Source organism: Pelodiscus sinensis, chromosome 28 (genome assembly GCF_052426305.1).
Source record: "Pelodiscus sinensis isolate ZL-2025 chromosome 28, ASM5242630v1, whole genome shotgun sequence".
Lineage (NCBI taxonomy): Eukaryota > Metazoa > Chordata > Testudines > Trionychidae > Pelodiscus > Pelodiscus sinensis.
Genome location: NC_143079.1, coordinates 18534668 through 18554599, shown reverse-complemented (window position 1 = coordinate 18554599; position 19932 = coordinate 18534668). Strand labels below are relative to the sequence as shown.

The 19932-nt window shown below is 51.0% G+C and overlaps 2 protein-coding genes and 3 non-coding genes across 8 annotated transcripts in view; 3 read left to right on the top strand and 2 right to left on the bottom strand.

Moving 5' to 3' along the window:
* LOC142824070 (zinc finger protein RFP-like) overlaps positions 1-19932 on the bottom strand; it is a 246383-nt gene that overhangs the window by 57775 nt on the left and 168676 nt on the right. The window lies entirely within an intron of this gene.
* On the top strand, positions 72-7461 carry LOC102447986 (uncharacterized). The gene is made up of 4 exons (XM_089773779.1): positions 72-839; positions 2849-3049; positions 4277-4390; positions 4677-7461. Exons 1-4 carry the CDS (start codon positions 698-700, stop codon positions 5951-5953), a joined length of 1734 nt encoding a protein of 577 aa, XP_089629905.1. The 5' UTR covers positions 72-697; the 3' UTR covers positions 5954-7461.
* TRNAS-CGA (transfer RNA serine (anticodon CGA)) lies at positions 12026-12107 on the top strand. The gene has a single exon. It is a non-coding gene; the product is annotated as a tRNA-Ser (tRNA).
* On the bottom strand, positions 16794-16866 carry TRNAG-UCC (transfer RNA glycine (anticodon UCC)). Its single transcript has one exon. It is a non-coding gene; the product is annotated as a tRNA-Gly (tRNA).
* TRNAS-AGA (transfer RNA serine (anticodon AGA)) lies at positions 19101-19182 on the top strand. The gene has a single exon. It is a non-coding gene; the product is annotated as a tRNA-Ser (tRNA).

The following is a 19932-nucleotide window of genomic DNA, read 5'->3' as shown; positions in this document are numbered from 1 at the left end:
TCTAACTCCAGGCCTGTTAGAGCTGAGACTAGCTAGCCAAATCTTATCATCTGTAAATGAAATAGAATCACATGGAATTGTGTCTTTCCAGGTATGAGACGGGGCAGTTCCAGCTGCCAGAGGAGATTCCCCCTGAACTGGAAGAACAAGTCAGAGGTTTCTCCCAGAAAACGATTGCTCTGTCGGAGACTCTGAGGGAATTCAAAGGTACCTAGAAGGGATGGAGTAGGGGAAAGTTGTTTAACTATTAGAAACTATTGAATCTGGCCTCTGAAGCCAACCATCCCCTGCCTCAGTTCCCACATGGAGAATGACGGCCACATCATGCTGCTCTCCTTAGAGGCACTGAGCAAACAGAGTCAACTGCTTGCAAATAGAGCCAGGGGTTTGCAAACTCTGAGCCGCCCGTTGGTGTCAAGGAATCCAAATAGGTAAAGTTAATGTAATGGCAATGTCTTCCCCCATTACAGCTCTAGGTTATGACAAGAGGTGGTAAGTGACTGAGAGAAACCAGATGAGAGGGGATGAGGAGGGAAAAGTAAATCTCACTTTCAGTTTGTGTCTCCTGGGGTGGGGATGAGGCTGCAGAGATGTTGGCTCCATTGCTGGGAGGTGCCCAAGCAAGAGAGGACACGGAAGGTTTCAGACCTTTTCATACTAAACTCTTGAGTGTGTCTCTGTCTGATCTCTGATACAAATGAAGTGCAGAGTTCAGCATGGGGACATTGTTATAAATAGGAGAGCCTGGAATCTCACCTTTCTTATCCCTTCCCCGCTAGACGCTCTGCTCTCTGCACTGGAGAGAGCAAGAGGAAAATCCCTGGGAGCTTTCAGACAAGGTGAGTTTGCTGGTGGAAATTCTGTAAATGATGAGAAAATTCCTGTGAACACATCTTCATGGGATTGTCATTGAAGTTACCAACCAGACTCAGCGACCACGGCGAGCACAGCCCTAAATCTCACCCACTGATCAGTGAGGATTCCCAGGGGTGCTGCTTGGGGACCTGCAGACACTTTGAGAAACACTGATCTATGAGGTGTGATGCTAAAGGGGTGAAGTTAAAGCACACAATGGACAGCACCTTCAGGCTCAGATTTCACTGCTCAGTCAGTTTCAATCTGGGGTTGGTTTCAAACAATATATAGGCTGAAAAGCTGGGAGCTGTCTGACTTCCATGGTATCCGTTTGTTCATGGCGAGAAACTGCTGGATCCCCAAGGGCTCTTCGGTCTAGTGCAGGCCTGGGCAAAATACAGCCCATGGGCTGGATCTAGCTCACCAGGCCATCGGACGCGGCCCACTCATGCTTGGCGAGCCATGGGCTAGTTCCGTGCTTGTCACTTCCCACCCACAAGCCACTAAAAGCGAAGGTGAGCCTGGAGTTGAAGCAGGAAGGCTACAGGCACTGCTTCCACCCCCAGGACATTCTCATTGGCTGGTTTCTGACCAGAAAGGAAGCATTGTGCCCTCTCCCCTCTGGCTCATAGTTATTCACACACCCACATGGCCCTGCAGCCTTTGTGAGGATTGGGCAGGCTCCCTGCCTGCCTCAGAGAGGTGCTTGGCTGCTGGTCAGGAGTCAGTCAGGTAAGTCTCCTGGCCAAAGCTTGCCTCTGGCACCCTAAACTCTCCCTTCCCCTCCTAATTCTCTGCCCCCCTCCTCCACTCCTGCCCCCACTTCACATACCCAAACTCTTAGTTCTCTTCCTGTATTCAAGTATGCAAGAAGCTCTTCATGGTCAGAAACCCTCACCCCCTTATTTGCCCACTCAGCCACTTCTCTAAATTAACTTTTCTTTAAATATCTCATGAGTAGTTGGCTAATCCAGTGCCCCAGATCACACCTGCCTCCTTCACCCAAAGTCCTTCCCAGACCCCTCTTTCCCTCCTGCATCCCGAACCCTCACCCAAAACTCCCTTCTTCTTCCAGTGTCCATCCTATACCCTGTATCTCTTGCTTAATGTTTTGGAAGAGTGCAACTCTCAACCACTTTCCAAAATCTTGGCGTTCCCTCCTCCGCTCCCCCGCCATCAAAATGAATTGCCCACACCTGGTCTAGTGGATATAGTTCAGTGAGAGTCAATAACTGAAAGCTGCAGCTGGAGAATTTCAGGCTAGAGAGGAGGCACAGATATTTGATGGGTAAGAGGATTAGCTGCTGAAACAAATGAGCAAAGAACTGATGGGTTCTCCATCTCTTGATGTCTTCAAATCAACACTGGGCGACTTTCTAGAAAACATGCTTTGGGGGAACAAACTTTGTGCCTGGGTAGCTGGGCCAAGTGTAATTGCTTGTGCAGCAGAGGGGACGGACTGCATGGCTAAGGATAGTTTCTGTTGCCATGAATCTATGAATTTTAAGGTCTTATCTTGCAAACACTCAGCACACGTGTTTAATAATATGTATCTGAATACTCATATTAACTTCACTTCCTCTCTGTTGTGGAAAGAGTTTATAAAGTATGTCAGATGAGAGAACCAAAGTTTGGGCTGCAAATCAATGCATGAAGACTAAGGATTATAAATACTGCATCCCAAATTAAATTAAACCTATGTCCATGTTCAGGCAGATGAATATGTGGCTTATTAGCAGAAACACTGGGTGCTGAGAACTGAATTCCATTGTTGCAGGCAAGGTAATGTAACTGAAGCCAGGTTTTGAGATATAAATATGGCTTTCGGATCTAACTTGTGTGTGGTGTTTATGGAATATCTAGACTCAGCGTTTGCCCCGAACTGCAGAGTCCAGCATGTGTGTCACCAGCGACAGAGTCTGGACAGAATTGGGGTGTGGAAAGGATTAAAGCCCTTTTTGAAATGTCTCCAGTTCCCCTTCTCCCCTGCCAGGCTGCAGAACACCCATGTCTGTCTCCAGTTCAGCCCCTGGCCTGCAGAGCCAGGGACAGGAAATGGCCGTGGCAGAGCCAGTGAGCTTCGAGGAAGTGGCTGTGTATTTTTCTGAGGAGGAATGGGCTCTGCTGGACCCGGGCCAGAGAGCCCTCTACAGGGATGTGATGCAGGAGAATTACGAAGCTGTGAGCTGGCTGGGTGAGGATTCCTGTCCCCTTGCGTAACAGAAGCTCGGTGGGCTCTGGAGCAGCTGGGTTGGGTTTGGTTCAGGGTCCTTTATTGCCCGATCCCTCAATATCAGCACTATCTGCCCCAGTAATCCTGGCTCCTGTGTGAGAGGAGGTTTAGTGACATAATAGTTGTGCTGCTCTTTCCACAGCCAAGCTCTCATTGTGGTTCCACCCATCTTGCCCATGTGCCTTGGCCGTAGGTGTCAGTGGAAGGGCCCAGGCAGGGACAAGAGTTGTGGGGCTGGGTGCAGCTGCTCTTCGCGTCTGCAGGGTCCCCTTGTGTTATTGTGCTGAGCCCCTGGAAGGAAGGTGCCAACTCAGAGTCCTTCCCTGCCTCGGGTAGATTCTGTGCAACCGAGAGAGGCACCAAATGGCAGGCCCGACTGGCCACAAGAGGAAGGCTGCTGCTGCTGGCAGAGTAGAACCAAGGCTGCAGAAGGGGAGCTGAGCTGCAGGAGCATCTACGAGCGGCAGAGAAGAAGCAGCCCATCCTGTCTCCACCTTGGCTGGCCACAGAAACAGGCCGGCACTGCCCTGGCTGTCTGCAGGATGGACAGCTGTTGTGTGCAGCTGAAAGGGCCCACCATGGCACAGTCAGTCAGGATCAGGAGTGTGGACCATAGGCAGGGCCTGAAGTGTCCAGCCAAGGATTCATTTTCCTGATCAGATAATTCCCCTGCCTCCTTCTGGCTGAAGTAGAGCATCTGAGCCCAAGAGCAGGGCAAGTCCAGCCCCAAGCCAAGAGCTTTGTGGGCTGAGCCCATAGGACTCTAGAGCTCTGCTGGGTCCTTTCCCTCCCAGCCCTAGAGTCCTGACATGTGGCAGCTCACATATGAGTCCTGGCTAGGAATGTCTGTCAGTCCTGAGCATCCTAGAGCTCTCCCATTTTGAGCAGTGTGTTCCTGTCCTGCCCAAGTATGGAACAGGCCCTAAGGGAGACTGAATTGTATCCAGGAGAGTGCAGCAGGGCGCTCAGTTCCCCATGGGAGTCAGCTGGGCTATTCCCAACATGGTAGTGGGGCAGGGGGAGGATGGAATTAGTGTATTCTGGGATCTTGTACCAGCCAGAGACCAGTCTCTGGAAGGTGAGGAAGGAACCTCTCTAGGTAGGAGACTCAGATCCTGGCTTTGGAAGCAGGAATGGCACAAACCTTAATGAACAAGATCAGCACTTGGTTAATTGCTCCCCGAATAGGATTTCCAGTCTCCAAAGCTCATGTGCTCTCCTGGGTGGAGCAAAGGGAAGAGCTGCAGATCCCGGATCTCCAAGGCTATGAGGAAGGGGAGATCATCAGTGACACCCACACAGGTGAGAAATCAGCTAAACCAACTCAAACCAATTTCTGTGTTCTCATAGCAGATGTTGGCTGTGTGTTTTCATCAAGTCTGACTGGCCCTTCAGCCTGTCTTCAACTCCAGTCTGAGAGTGCCGGATGGGGAAAGGGTTATGGGGAGCAGGGTGAACTAAGCTCATGATTATTGTATCTTTCCAGCCTTTCTTTGGGTGTGTCCCCCATTTTCTGTTCAACATTCAGATTTTTTCTTTCAGCTCAGCTCAGGGAATGACTCCCGTGTGGTTTCTCTCTCCATCCCAGCAGGTGATGGGATGCTGAATGAGAACAGTGAGAGGAATCTTCAGGAGGAAGGACCTGAGCAAATGGCTTCATGTGGGGTGTTAGTGGAAAGATCTGAAGGGCATGTTTCTCAGAGTCCTGAGCAAGAAGAGACTTGTGAGAGTCAGCGTAGTCTACAAAGGCAGCAGGGAAACCATCTAGGAGCAGGACAGGATAAATCCAGTCAGAGGATCCAAAGGTTGAAAACAAACACAGAAACTGTTGAAAAGAAAATCCCCTCACCACATTCACCTTGTGCTTGCAGTGACTGTGCAACTCCTATTAAACATGAAAGAGCCCACACAGGGGAGAAACCCTTCAGCTGCTCTGACTGTGGGAAAAGCTTTAGTCACAGGTCAAACCTTGTTAGACATAGGAGAGCCCACACAGGAGAGAAACCCTTCAGCTGCTCTGACTGTGGGAAAAGCTTCAGTGACAGGTCATACCTTGTTACCCATAGGAGAGCCCACACAGGAGAGAAACCCTTCAGCTGCTCTGACTGTGGGAAAAGCTTTAGTCAGTCCTCAACCCTTGTTCTCCATAAGAGAGCTCACACAGGAGAGAAACCCTTCAGCTGCTCTGACTGTGGGAAAAGCTTCAGTGACAGGTCATACCTTGTTACCCATAGGAGAGCCCACACAGGAGAGAAACCCTTCAGCTGCTCTGACTGTGGGAAAAGCTTCAGTCAGACCTCAACCCTTGTTAGGCATAGGAGAGCCCACACAGGAGAGAAACCCTTCAGCTGCTCGGACTGTGGGAAAAGCTTCAGTTGGAGGTCATACCTTGTTATCCATAGGAGAGTTCACACGGGAGAGAAACCCTTCAGCTGCTCTGACTGTGGGAAAAGCTTCAGTCGGCAGTCATATCTTGTTACCCATAGGAGAGCCCACACAGGAGAGAGACCCTTCAGCTGCTCTGACTGTGGGAAAAGATTCAATGACCGGTCACAGCTTGTTATCCATAGGAGAGTTCACACAGGAGAGAAACCCTTCAGTTGCTCTGACTGTGGGAAAAACTTCAGTCGGCGGCCATACCTTGTTATCCATAGGAGAGCCCACACAGGAGAGAAACCCTTCAGCTGCTCTGACTGTGGGAAAAGCTTCAGTCAGACCTCAGCCCTTGTTGTCCATAGGAGGGCCCACACAGGGGAGAAACCCTTCAGCTGCTCTGATTGTGGGAAAAGCTTCAGTCAGACCTCAACCCTTGTTAGACATAGGAAAACCCATACAGAAGAAGCTATTCACCTGCTCTCACTGTAGGAAATGCTGCAGTCAGAGGTCACACCTTGTTATCCATGAGAACTCTCACAGGAGAGAAATCCTTTAATTGCTCTGACTTTGGGAAATGCTATAGCGAGAGTTCAAGCCTTGTTGTATATAGTTGAACCCACACAGGTGAGAAACCCTATAGTGGGGGTGAGCAATATTTTCTGTTGGCAGAATCCAGCCTTCCTAAGACTGTGATCCTGTTCACAAGGCAGTGCCAGGCCCCATCTCCAGATGAAGATGTACTGAGGGGGAAGGAGCTTAGCCCCACCCCCTCTTCATGCTTTGTGGCCACTAGAGAGGAGGCAGCGCTAGGATGAGTCTTTGCCACCCAACCTGAGGCCGACACTAGAGGCACTGCTGCCACCGCACTGCTGGCCTCCAGGGGCACATGGCCATGTCAAGGGTGCCTCTGGGGCTGTTCCTGGGCTGCGTGGCTGCAGCAGCAACACCTCCAGGCGTGGACTGAATGGGTGCAGTAATGGTGCCTCTTGTGTCCGGGGCTGGTCCTATTCTGTGTGGTTGCTGCTGCAGCAGTAGAGCCTCCTTCCGGGATGACCAGGACAGTGTGGCTGGAGATGTTGCTGCAAGGGGTCCCAAAGCCAGGTAATATTTGCTGTCCTTCCCTGACACTCCCTCCCAATCTCCTTAATTCCCTTTTCCCCGGCAGCCAGCACCCCCAGCTTGCACTGACACCCTCCTTTTTTCTTGCACCCTGTCTCCTGGCCAGACACTGCACCTTCCCTCAGGCCAGACACCTGCCTGCTTCTGCATCCCAGATCCTTCTTCAAGACCCCAATCCTTTCTTGAGGCCCCTGTCACTTTATTGGATTTTAAGGTGAGCATACTCACCTTAAGATCATTGCTGTACTCACGGGAAACTGTTTGCCCCAAATTTTGTACAGAGTGGGCCATGCGAGGTGTCAAATGAAAGCTGATATTTTGCTGATTCTATGTGTGGTATTCATGTACTTGTTTGGAGTTTGTATGGGGAGTTATGACTATGGGCTCTGCTGACGCTGTGTATGGACTGCCTGTCATGAGGAAGGAATGTGCAATGAGTTACTATGCTAATCCGTATGGCTCCAAGGACAATGGTTCTCAGGGTGGCCAATACACAGCTGAGGAATGCGTGTGGAAAGCTGCAAAGCAGCCAGGGCACAATGGCTGCTGGCATATGAAACAGGTCACTTGACCATGTAACTAGCTCCAGCTTGGGGGACACCAGAAATGAATATCAAATGCCTTGTGGGGGGCTCCATCTTGTTTTCAGTCTTGCTACTTATCCCAGATGCAGCCTTGCTAAAGACAGAGACGCGGGAAGGATTGCTGACCCATCCTGACATACGATGTACGCCAAAGACTTTTATGCTAGCAGTTTGTAACATCTCTGCTAAGATCCTGCATCAAGAACTTGCTGATTGATGTGTACAATGTATTCTCCTTAACAGCCTTACTCTCAACCTTTTCTTTCTTTTATTAATAAACCTTTATATTCTAAAGGATTGGTCCACTGTGATCTTGTGGGTAAGATGGAAAGTATAAATTGACCAGGGATTCATGGCTGGTTCTTTGGAACCAGGTGGATCTGTTCTGGGTTGGAGAGATTGGGCTCTATAACCCCGTACCTGTGTGTAAGCCCAGGGCTGATGGTGGCAAAGGAAGAGCTGGGGTATCTGAGGGGTTTTGCTCATGAGGCTTCCTGCAGGCTGGATTGGCAGCTGAAGTACTCAGTGTGACTGGTTTGTGGCCTGTTTTGGAAAGGTCTCCAGTCAAGGGATTCCCTCAGTGGTGCTTAGGCCTGGCCTGGCCTGGCCCGGTCAATCACAGCCCTGCCCTCTCCAAACCTTCTGTAGATTACTGTTGCTAATGGAAACTCACTGTTAATTACATATAGAATAGTGATAGAAATGTAGCCGTGTTAGTCTGGTGTAGCTAAAACAAAATACAGGACCATGTAGCACTTTAAAGACTAACAAGATGGTTTATTAGATGATGAGCTTTTGTGGGCCAGATCCACTTCCTCAGATCAAATAGTGGAAGAAAATAGTCACAGCCATATATACCAAAGGATACAATTAAAAAAAATGAACACATATGAAAAGGACAAATCACATTTCAGAACAGAAGGGGGATGCGGGGGGAGGAAGGGGGGAAGGAAGGTGAATGCCTGTGAGTTAATGATATTAGAGGTGGGGAAGGGTAGATGTCTGTTAGCTAATAGTGTTAGAGGTGATAATTAGGGAAGCTATCTTTGTAATATAGTGATAGAGATGTAGCCGTGTTAGTCTGGGGTAGCTGAAGCAAAATGCAGGACAATGTAGCACTTTAAAGACTAACAAGATGGTTTATTAGATGATGAGCTTTCGTGGGCCAGACCCACTTCCTCAGATCAAATAATGGAAGAAAACAGTCAGAACCATATATACCAAAGGATACAATTTGTAATGGGTAAGATAGCTGGAGTCTTTGTTTAGGCCCCCTGCGGAGAGTGTCGAATTTTAGCATGAATGCCAGTTCAGAGGATTCTCTTTCAAGTGCAGATTTGAATGTCTTCTGAAGTAGGATGCAGGTGAGTAGGTCATTGAGACAGTGTCCTTTCTGGTTGAAATGGCAAGCAACTGTTTTTTCTTTGTGATCCTGTCTAATGTCTGTTTTGTGGACATTGATTCTTTGGCGAAGTGTCTGAGATGTTTGTCCAATGTACATAGCAGACGGACACTTTCGGCACATAACATAAATTATATTTCTGGAGGCGCAGGAATATGTATTCTTGATCTTATAACTCACTTGGTTAGGCCCAATAATGGTGTCAGCAGAGTGAATATGTGGGCAAAACTGGCAACGGGGTTTGTTGCAAGGGAAAGTACCAGGGTTGGTATTAGTGTGGTATGTCCTGTGGTTGTTGGTAAGAATCATCTTGAGGTTAGGTGGTTGTCTATAGAAGACTATGGGTCTGTCTCCCAGAGCCTCTTGGAGTTTAGTGTCCTGTTCCAGTATAGGCTGTAATTTATTGATAATGTGTTGGACAGTTTTAAGTTGGGAGCTGTAGGTGATGACAAGTGGTGTTCTATTGTTGGTTTTCTTGGGTCTGTCTTGTAGTAGATGGTTTCTAGGTATTCGTTTGACTCTTTCAATTTGCTTTTTTATTTCTCCGGGTAGGTAGTTGAGGTTTATAAATGCTTGGTAGAGATCCTGAAGTTTCTGGTCTCTGTCAGTGGGATTAGAGCAGATGTGGTTGTATCGAAGGGCTTGGCTATAGATGATGGATCGTATGGAGTGTGCTGGATGGGAGCTGGAAGCATGTAGGTAACTGTATGAGTCAGTGGGTTTTCTGTAGAGGGTGGTGTCTAATTTTCCATTGTTGATTTGTACTGTGGTGTCCAGGAAATGGATCTCTCGTGTGGAATGGTCCAGGCTGAGGTTAGTGGCGGGGTGTAGGTTGTTGAAATCTCTGTGGAATGTCTCCAGTGTTTCTTGGCCTTGCGTCCAGATCATAAAGATGTCATCGATGTAGCATAAGTAGAGAAGGGGTAAAAGGGGACGGGAGTTGAGGAAACATTGTTCTAGGTCAGCCATAAAGATATTAGCATACTGTGGGGCCATGCGTGTACCCATGGCTGTGCCGCTGATCTGGAGGTATAAGTTGTTCTCAAACTGGAAATAATTGTGGGTGAGAAGAAAGTTACATAGGTCTGCTATCAGGTTGGCAGTAGTGTCCTCTGGGATAGTGTTTCTAATTGCTTGTAATCCGTCTACATGTGGGATGTTGGTGTATAGAGCTTCTACATCCATGGTGGCAAGGATGGTGTTATTGGGGAGGTTATCGATGTTTTGTAGTTTCCTTAGGAAGTCAGTAGTGTCTCAGAGATAGCTGGGGGTGTTGGTTACGAAGGGTTTGAGGAGAGAGTCTACATAGCTGGATAGACCAGTAGTGAGCCTGCCAATACCAGAGATGATGGGGTGTCCGGGGTGTCCAGGTTTATGGATCTTGGGAAGCAGATAGAACAATCTTGGTCGGGGGTCAGAAGGTGTCTGTGTGGATTTGTTCCCGAGTAGCTGTGGGGAGGCTTTTAAGGAGACAGAGTAATTTCTTTTGGTATTCCGAGGTAGGATCAGAGGAGAGAGGTTTGTAAAATGTGATGTTGGAGATTGTTTGGTTGCCTCTTGGTTATAGTCGGCCTTATTCATAATGACCACAGCACCCCCTTTGTCAGCTGGTTTGATTATAATGTCCAGGTTGTTTTTGAGCCCCATCATGGGACAAACAGCTGATGTTTTTGGTGGGCACTCTCAGCGCTCAGGCTGCCTCTGCTTTCCCAGCTCCCTCCAGCAGCCCCATCCCAGCTGCTTGTTTATTTTTGTTTTTATTTAAATACCAGCTCTAATAGAAGCCGTGTGACACTCTCCCCTCCCCCATCACGGCATGGACAGGTCACTGCGCCCAACCAGACTCTGAAATGGCCCCCTGCATTTCCCCTGGCCCCATGCGGTTGACAGGAAAGAGGCAAAGGCCAGGCTGGAGCCACGGGAAGCAGGCAGAGCCCCAGTCTACACAGATCCTCTTTGCGCAAAAGCTTCTTATGCAAAAACAGACCCCAATTAATTATGCAAATGAGCCTGGCAATATGCTAATCAGTACTTCATTTGTGTGAACTTTTGCAGAAGAGAGGTGCAGTATGGAGATAGCCTAGGTAGTAGATAGCCATGAAGTAACATAGATTCAGGAAAAATCCTTGGGCTGTAATCCTTAGTTACACAAAGTAAGAATAATTCACCAGCTCAGATGTGATTTCTAACCCCCAAACAAGGAAAATAATAAAACCTGATGGACTAGGGAGACTACTCCCTACTTACAGATTTCAAGAAGTCCAGTATCAAAGGGGTAGCTGTGTTAGACTGAATCTGCAAAAGCGGCGAGGAGTCCTGTGGCACCTTATAGACTAACTGAAGTGTAGGAGCATAAGCTTTCATGGGCAAAGACCCACTTCGTCAGATGCATAACATGCATCTGACAAAGTGGGTCTTTGCCCACGAAAGCTTATGCTCCTACACTTCAGTTAGTCTATAAGGTGCCACAGGACTCCTCGCTGCTTTTGAAGAAGTCCAGTGTTACCCAACACAAGAATGTGTGGCCTAAAGGATAAGGTGTCTGACTTTGGATCAAAAGGTTGAGGGTTGAAGTCCCTTCACAGTTGTATTTACCTCCTTTTGTCTGTGCTTGTATATCCTGCTATCTTTGCTCTGGAAAGGTCCTATGTAGCACTGTGGTTTTTCTGTAACCCTATTGGAAGGCCTGTAGGTGTTCAGTAGGTCTAAACTGAAGCCTTCTTCTGCAGCCAGATGGAAGAGCAGCAGCAATTAGCTGTAAAGCCTGGAGTCATATGCTCATATTCCAGCTATATGACATTTAAATAGTGTAACACAAGGCGGGGGGGGGGGGGGGGGGGCAGTGTCTTATCCTAGTGGCACCCACTGTCACCAGGCAGGAAACAGATCTCAAGGTGAGTAGAGAAAACTTAATTACCAGCATGTTGTCTGGTAAAAGACTGCTTACCAATAGTTGTGGTTGTGCAATTGGTATTCTATGATTCTTGTCCTCACTTTCCTATTGTTTGTCTGTGTGATAGTCTGGTTTGGATCTGTTTCTGTCTGTTGTATAATTGATTTTGCTAGGTGTAAATCTACTAAGGTGGTGGGGTATGATTGGTTAGGTCATTCTGTTACAGTATGTTATGTTTGGTTAGTGAAATTATACTAAAATAATTGGTTAAGGAAGTACTAAGTAGTATTGAGTTTCTCTATATAAACTGGGGTCCAAGAAGGGGACCAGCAAGAAGAAGGAAAAGGGGAGAAGAGAAGAGGAAGGAAAAGGGAAAGGAAGACCAAGAAGGAGGAGAGAAGACCTTGAAGCAGAACTCACCTCCAAGGCAGCCTTAGACCAGAACAGCCAGAACTCCTCTGCACAGCTATTGAAATAGTTTGCTGTGTGAATTCTATGGCAGGTGATGTTAGGCCTGCGCAGTGGGATTATTTACCAGTTTCCCTGGTCCCCCAGTGCATGCAGCTGTGATGGCTGAGTGGTTAAGGTGTTGGACTCGAAATCCAATAGGGTTTCCCTGTGTAGGTTCAAATCCTGCTCACAGCGAGGCCTGTACTTTGTCCACACCCCTTCCTAGGGCAACAAGGGCCTCTGTGAGTTACCAGCATTGGGACTGTTAGGCAACATGTATGCTCGTGGCTTCTTGTGCAAGAAAACGTCCACACTGCCATGTGCGAGCTGTGCTTTTGCACAGGAGCGCCCATGGCAGTGTGGACTCTTTCTTGTGCAAGAAAGCTCTGGTGGCCATTTTAGCCATAGGGCGTTCTTGTGCAAGAAATCCCTGCTGAGCATCCACACTGCTCTCTTGCGCAAGAGGGCTTACACCTGTCAAAAAAGAGCGTAGCTCTTGTGCAAGGAGCCGTCTCTTACCACGCTGTACTGTAAATTTATTTGCCAAGAGCGGGCAGGCAGTGTGGATGCTCTGCAGATTCCTGCGCAAGAACGGCTGTACTTGCGCAAGAAGCCGCAAGTGTAGACAGAGCCTTAGTGTCACCGTCTAACTAATTGCACCATTAGGCCATGTCTTCACTCAGGTGGAGATTTCTGCTGCAATCCCTCTCGGGGATTACGTCTACACTGCAGGCGTTTTGCTTACTTCGAGGTGAGGGTTCTGTGTAGACATTCCCGTCCTGTTGAGGGTCAGCCTGCTGGGGGGAGGCTCTGGCCACTTCCTTTCCTCGTGTGTCTCAGATTGCGTCTACACTGCAGGGCTACATCTATACTGCAGGCTTTTTGTGCAAGAACAGCTGTTCTTGCCCAGAATCTTGCAGCGTGTCTACACTGCAGGCACATTTTTGCTCAAGTAAATATATAGTAAATTTATAGTTCAGCATCAGACAACAGGGCTTCTTGCGCAAGAGTTATTCCTCTCCCCACGAGGAATAAGCCCTCTTGCGCAATCACTCACCCACAGGGAGGCAGTGTGGAGAGCCAACAGGGGTTTCTTGCTCAAGAAACCCCTATAGCTAAAATGCCCATCAGAGCTTTCCTGCGCAGGAGAGCGTCCACACTGCCATGGGAGCTCTTGCAGAAAAGCACTTCTCTTGTGCAAAAGCACATAGCAGTGTGGACGCACTGTTACACAAGACCTTTTGCACAAGAATTCTTGCACAAAACAGTTCTTGAGCAAGAAGCCTGCAGGGCAGATGTAGCCTGGGGGTGTTTGGGTTTGTTACCAGCACTGAGCTTTGTATAACAATCCAGGGAACATTGTGAAAAGGCAAAACCTTCCAAATCTGGGTGTCCCTGGCCAGTCAGCGAGTGGCACAAAGGTTCCCTGAAGTGCTGACTTCAGGTGATTTGAAACAAACCCCCGCACCTGAGAGGTGGTTAAGGCGATGGACTGTTCAAATCCCATTCTCACAATGTGTTTGCAGCCTCTCCCAGAGGTTCAGTGCCAGCCCCTCCTGTACCCCTGCCTGCCCCAGCCCCACCCACTGCAGCCTGGGGAAAGGGGAAATCTCCACAGAGACACTCCCAGCTGGGACCCTCAATCCCTTCTGCCCTCAAGGGGAAACCTCCCAAAGGAGATTCCAGGCAGCCAGGCCATGGGGGTCTCTGAGATGCCCCAGCCCTGCAGCCTGTCCCACCTGGCTGTTGTCATGGTCCCTCTGTGAGGTCACTGCCTCCCAACCAATGAGCTGAGGTGCTGCATAAGGCCCTTGTGATGTCACTGCTGCCTCCCAGGCCTCATGTCCTGCCCCTGGCCAGCCCCTTGGCATGTGTGAGCTGCTCCCCCTCTGCCCCCGTCACTCAGGGCTGGTTCTGGGGCTCACGCAGGGAACATCAGAGGCTGCTCAGGGGGTCACATTGCTAGGCCAGGGGCCCTCCTGTGGGGCTGTGAGTGTTGCTGTCCCTGCTGTACAGACACGGCCATAGAGTCTCAGGAGGCTGCAGCGGTGGGAGACACTTCCCTGGTTTCGGGAGGGAGATGAGACGTCAGGGCCCATGACGTGGAGCCAGCTACCGATACCCATGGAAAGCTGATTTTCAGAGGGGTGTGATCAGCCCTTCCTGTGTATCTGGCTTCTTCAAAAGGGCTTAATCAGGATCTAAATGTTGAAGAAGGGACATTCAGAAGGGTGAATTTCTTTCCCTGGCAATATTGCCTGTGTGGCCCAGTGGCCTAATAGACAAGGCACCAGCCTTCTAAGCCAGGGATTGTGGGTTCAAGTCCCACCTGGGGTGACATTTTCCTCTCACTAACAAGGAGTTTACATTCCTCTGCTCTTAGAAAAGATGCTCCACAGTGGCTGTCTCCCTCACTAGCAAATGCTGGTGTTAGGTGCACCTTTGAGTGCTAAAAACCCAGGTATTCAGAGTGAATACCATTTTGCTCTAGAAGGCCCAGGAGTGACAGGCAGAGGGAGGTGGCTGTAGCAGAGCAGGGTCTGCCTGGAGACAAAGCAGAGCAGGAGGATGAGAAGGCCCATGAGAGGCAGAGACTCCAGAGCGGGGGCGGGGAGAGAGGGGCTAGTTATTTGGCTAGTTATTTGGTCTGGCAAACTGACAGACAATACCCAGGCCCTGAGCATGGTGTGGGTGAGGCCCATGGGGCAGTTTGCCTGGTGGCGTTTGGGGGGTGGAGAAGCTGTGAAGCTCTGTCAGTGGATAAGGTCCCTGGCTGAGCTGCGCCGCCTGCCGTGTGTGCGACTCAAACTGTCCCTTGTCCCCTTTTGTGTGTCTGTTGCGCTTCCAGTGTCTTTCCTCAGGCACATTCATCCGGCAAAGACCCCCCACGGACCTTGTATCTTCCTTTGTGCAGCTCAGCCACAGACACAGCCAGGGCTGGAAGGAAATTGCTGCACTTTGGGAGTCAAAGGTGTTGTCTGGGACCATAGAGCAGTTTCAACCACCAATCTGAGGAGGGCACCATGGCTCAGCTGGCTGAAGCACCTACCTTGTAAACCGAAAAGCCTTGGTTCAACTCCCAGTGGTACCTTATTGCAGCCTTTGCTCACATTTTCCCAGGTCCTTCTGGGACAGAGAAGAGGCCTCCCCTGGCCACCCATGGAACTGCTGGTTCAGGAACAGGCTGATTGGAGGAGTGTTGGGAAGAAGGAAACCACAAGTGAGAAGCACCTGATGCCCACAGGAGCTGCAGAGGTTGCACCCTCAGGCTCTCTGAGCACGGACACCCCCAAGGAATCACAAGGGCATGTGGTGCTGGCTCTCCTGTCCCAGCAATTGCAGTTAGAGCCCTGCCTTGTCAGTGCCAGTCACAGCAGCCTCTGCACCTGCTCCAGGCTTGTGGTTTCCTTCTTCCCAACACTCCTCCCCAATCAGCCTTTTCCTGAACCAGCAGTTCCATGGGTGGCCAGGGGAGGCCTCTCCTGTGTCCCAGAAGCTGCCAGGCTCTGACTCTTGCCCCCTTTGTGCCCCCGTCTAAATTCTCTTTTAAATTGGTCTTTATGGTCCTGCTCAGGGTGTTTTTCTCCTCAGCAGCGCACAAGAGAGAAGCTGTTGCCAGTGGTCCTGCAAGGCAAGATGAGCTTTGCCTGCCCCCCTCAGCCTGACTCCCTACTTGGCCCCATTCCTGCCTCCCTTCCTGGGCTGACCCAGTGGCCGAAAGGGGCTGTGGCTGCTGCTGACAGGGAAGAAGCTGGGAGGCAAGGTGCTGGCAGCAAGAGATTCCGGCTGCCTCTTTGCCCTGGATCTCAGTGCACCATGCCGGCCGCCAGCCACCTTGACCAAACCTCAAACCAGCTGGACGAGCCAGCCCACATCACAGTGAGTCGCTAGTGGCCCTGTCAGAGAAGAGCCATTGGCAGCTGTAGAGACAGGTTTCAGCTGCCAGCGGTACCTTTCTGAAAGGGCCATTTGTGAATTGCATTCTGCTCAGCTAGCTGATAATGTTGATAATGGTAAAGTCATGTGTTCAAGCCCTATGCTGGCCACAGAGTTGTTTGCTGTGGTGACTGTTTTACCTCCCTTTAGCTGCCTGCTATGGACAGGGAAGCAGAAACAGGCAAGAGGCTGAGGCGTTTCAGGAAACAGGCCAGAGAGCTGGTAAGAGGAGGCTCCAGCCTGCACAGACCCAGTGGCTAAAAGGGCCTTGGCCTGGCCTGCTTTCCCCAATAGCAGGGAAAACTCTTCTCTTCCCTCTATTGTAGGGCTACTCCTGGGCCTGCTGGCTCAGCTGTTTAGCGCTTGATGCTAATAATGCCCAGGTCACAGGTACAAGCCCCATGCAGACCCCACAACAGCCAAATTAGTTTTGTTTGAGCTGCTCCCCACGAAAAGCGGTGAGCGGGAGCCCTTGGCTGTGGGACCCACTTGTGCCTGTTGCTCAGGGTTAAATAAGATCTTCCCCAGGAGGTTGCCTGTTCCCTTCCCACCTTGCATTGGCTGAGAATCAAATCAAGCAAAGGGCAGCAAACGCCAGGCACTGTCATTGTCTGGGCCACAGATAAAGTCCCTCTTGGAGCTGTAGTCCCAGGAGGAGTCTCTGCAGTCCATGCGGAGGAATGCCGACATTTTTGGCCAAATGGCCAATGGTCTAGCAAAGAAAGGTCATCTCCCTCCTACCCCCACATCCTAGACCAAGTCAGAGCCAAGGTCAAGGAGTCGCAGCAGAGGTATGTGAGGGAGGAACCGCATTGGTGTGCATGCTCTCGGAGAGGATGAAGAGCTGTGAGAGGCAGCCCACAGCTGCAGGACCTGTTTGTGCCTGTTTTTTCAGGGTTCAAGTAAAAAGGCTCAGCAAGGAGCTTTGATGATCTCTCTTTACACTGGATTGGCTGGGAATCAAACCCAGGTCAACTGCTTGGAAGGCAGCTATGCTCACCACTATACCACCAATGCCTGCCTGTAAAGCTGCTGGGAAAATAAATTAGGGAAACCCACGTCTGCCATGAGGCTAGCCAGAGGTGAGAGGGTGCCTGTGTGGTTTGGGTGAAGCAGAACTTCTTGGCCACTAGGCAAAGACCAGAAGTGGTGACGCTGGGGTAGTGGCTGCCCTGCACTCTCCGTGGTGTGAGGAGCCGGGTGGAAGAGGAGTCCCAGGGGTTGTTGGGTGGGAGAGTAGAGTTTATCAGACTTTGGGCTAAGCTCTAGAGCAGCCAAGGGAGAGGTGGGGAAGTGACTTCTGGATACTCTGTGTGGCTCAGGGATGAGGACCAAGAGCCGCCCTTGTGTTTGTTGCTGTAAAGTGTTGTTTCTGGGTCCTTCGCCTAAGATGAAGCACTTCTGCCTTCCGGAGAGCCATGTCACAGGCACAACCCCCAGAGACTCCTCCAGGGACACTTCACAGGCAGGGCTGGACCGAGCCATTCCGGTGCCCCAGGCTGACAGTTCAATTGCGCCCCGGGTTGGGGGAGGGCGCATGCGCGGAGCTGGCAGTGGCAGGATGCACGTGCCTGGCCCAGCCCGGCTACCACCAGTGGCCATGCAGAGCCCCGCAGCCATGGGGAGAAAGGCGCTGCTGACCGGTGCTGCAGGGGTTAGCATGTCCCCTCCCCCCGGGCAGCCGCTGCAGGGTGGCTGCTGGGAGCTACTGCAGCCCGCAATCCGGGAGCCGGGCACGCGGCGCCTGATGGCAGCTATAAAGGGCGGCTGCCCGGCTAGCCCAGGCCTTAATCCAGCCCTGGTCACAGGACCAAGCAAGGGGCAGAAACACTGGGCACTGTCAGTGTCTGGGCCAGAGGTAAAGACCCTCTTGGAGCTGTGATCCGAGGGGGAGTCTCTGCAGGCCCGGCAGTCCAGGAGGAGGAATGTGGACATTTGTGAACATATGAACATCAGAACGGCCGTACTGGGTCAGACCAAAGGTCCGTCTAGCCCAGTGTCCTGTCTGCCGACAGTGGCCAGCACCAGGTGCCCCGGAGGGGGTGGACCGAAGACAATGATCAAGCGATTTGTCTCCTGCCATCCCTCTCCAGCCTCTGACAAACAGAGGCCTGGGACACCATTTTATCCCCTGGCTACTAGCCTTTTATGGACCTAACCTCCATGAAATTATCTAACATATGGCCCAATGGCTGATGGCCTTGCAGAGAAAGGCCACCTCCCCCCCCTGCATCCTAGACCAAGTCAGACCCAAGGTCAACGAATTGCGGGAGGGGTATGTGAGAGCCCGTGAGGGCAGATCCCGCTCTGGGGAAGCACCACAGCACTGTGCATACTGTGAGGAACTGGACCGAATCCTGGGGTGTGGGGAGCCCCTGTCTCCAGGGATAGTTGTGGAGTCTGGGATGGAGACACCTGGGCAGCAGCGGCTGCAGCTTCAGGATGACAACGCTGATGACCTGCAGCGCCAGGAGACGCAGGAGGACTCCCAAACGTCTTCAGGCAGCGGGGAGGGAACATCAGGTGAGTGCTGGGAGGTTGCAACACCCAGGACATGTGGACACTTGCAGTCTCCTTCAGGAGAGGGATGCAAATGGAGACATTCAAAATTGTAAATGAAACCGGGATTTAAATATCCTGCGCTACATTTGCATAATCGTGTCCGGGCGCTGTTTCAAAATACTTTATTTTGAAATAAAAAACACTGTTTAGATGCAGTTATTTGGGGAGAAAACCCTTCTTCCGAAATAACCCTTAAACACTCCCCTCTGGTCTGGACCTAACAGCAGTGTCAGCGTTTGCTAGTCGGGGCTCTGGACAGCCCCTGCACAGAGGGAGATGGGAACTGCGGGATGCCCTGGCCAACTGTCCCAATGTCTCACAGCAGAAAAGAAAACAAAAGAGGCCAATGCAAACAGCCCCCTGGCAGCCAGGGAGTCAGCACATCGGTGGGTGGGGCAGGACGCTGGGGGCAGAGCTGGGCTCTAACTCACTGGGTGACCTTGGCCCATTTAGTGAACCTCTCCCTGGCTCCATGGCCCTGTCTGTACAGCAGGGACAGCAACACTCACAGGCCCACAGGAGGGGGCTGGTTTGATGCTTCACCCCACGGCCCAGCAATGAGCCCCCAAGCTCCTCCTGTGCTCAGGGATCCAGGTTTCCCATGTGAATTCTATGGGGCAGGTGATGTCAGGCCTGGGCACTGGGATTAGTTACCAGTTTCCCTGGCCCCGGGGCACTGCTACACTCAGAGCTGTGATGGCTGAGTGGTTAAGGCGTTGGACTCGAAATCCAATAGGGTTTCCCTGCGCAGGTTCAAATCCTGCTCACAGCGAGGCCTGTGTTTTGGCCACTCCCCTAACCAGGGCAACAAGCTGCACAACCCCTGAGCCACTCTCCCCATCCCCAGTCAATCGCTTTCTGCACCTTCCGAGAGAGACGTGGGACATGGGGCCTCATCGTGGGTCCCTGAGCTCTAGGGAAACTCTCAGCTCCTGCAGCCTCTGCCCCCTGCCCAGCACCCCATGGCTCAGCCCTACCCCTGGGGGCTGCCCTGCTCCAGTGTGTGATAGTTGTTCAGAGGATGGAGCGTCTGGGGCTGCCCACAAAGGTCCATCTATTAAGGGCAGAAATGTTGGGGATGTGATGTGGGTCACCCCCCCCCCCCCCGGCCCTGTGTTGGGAGCAAAGGTCTAGAGAAGTAGTGTGTGGGTGTGGGTGTGGGTGTGGGTGTGGGTGTGGGGTGGGGAGGAGGGGGGCGCGGGTCTTGTTTCCTGCGCTAGCTCTGCAACTTTCCCCAAGGCCTTGGCCAAAGAATTAGTAACAGAATATTTGTCCAAGTTTATGTACAGAAAAAAACTGACAAGAACTGACAAGTATGTTTATGTTTCTGTGGTGTGGTGGTTATGGGGTTTGCTGTTTGCTTAATATGCACAATGCAAAAGGCTCCTAGTTCAAAGCCAAGCAGAAATGGGGGGAGCTCTGATCTTATTGTGGCTCCCCAGGTAAACACACAGCTCCTGCTGCTTGGATAAGCCCAACAACTGAGTAGCCAAGGAACAGCAGGAGGCCCTGTCCTACAAAG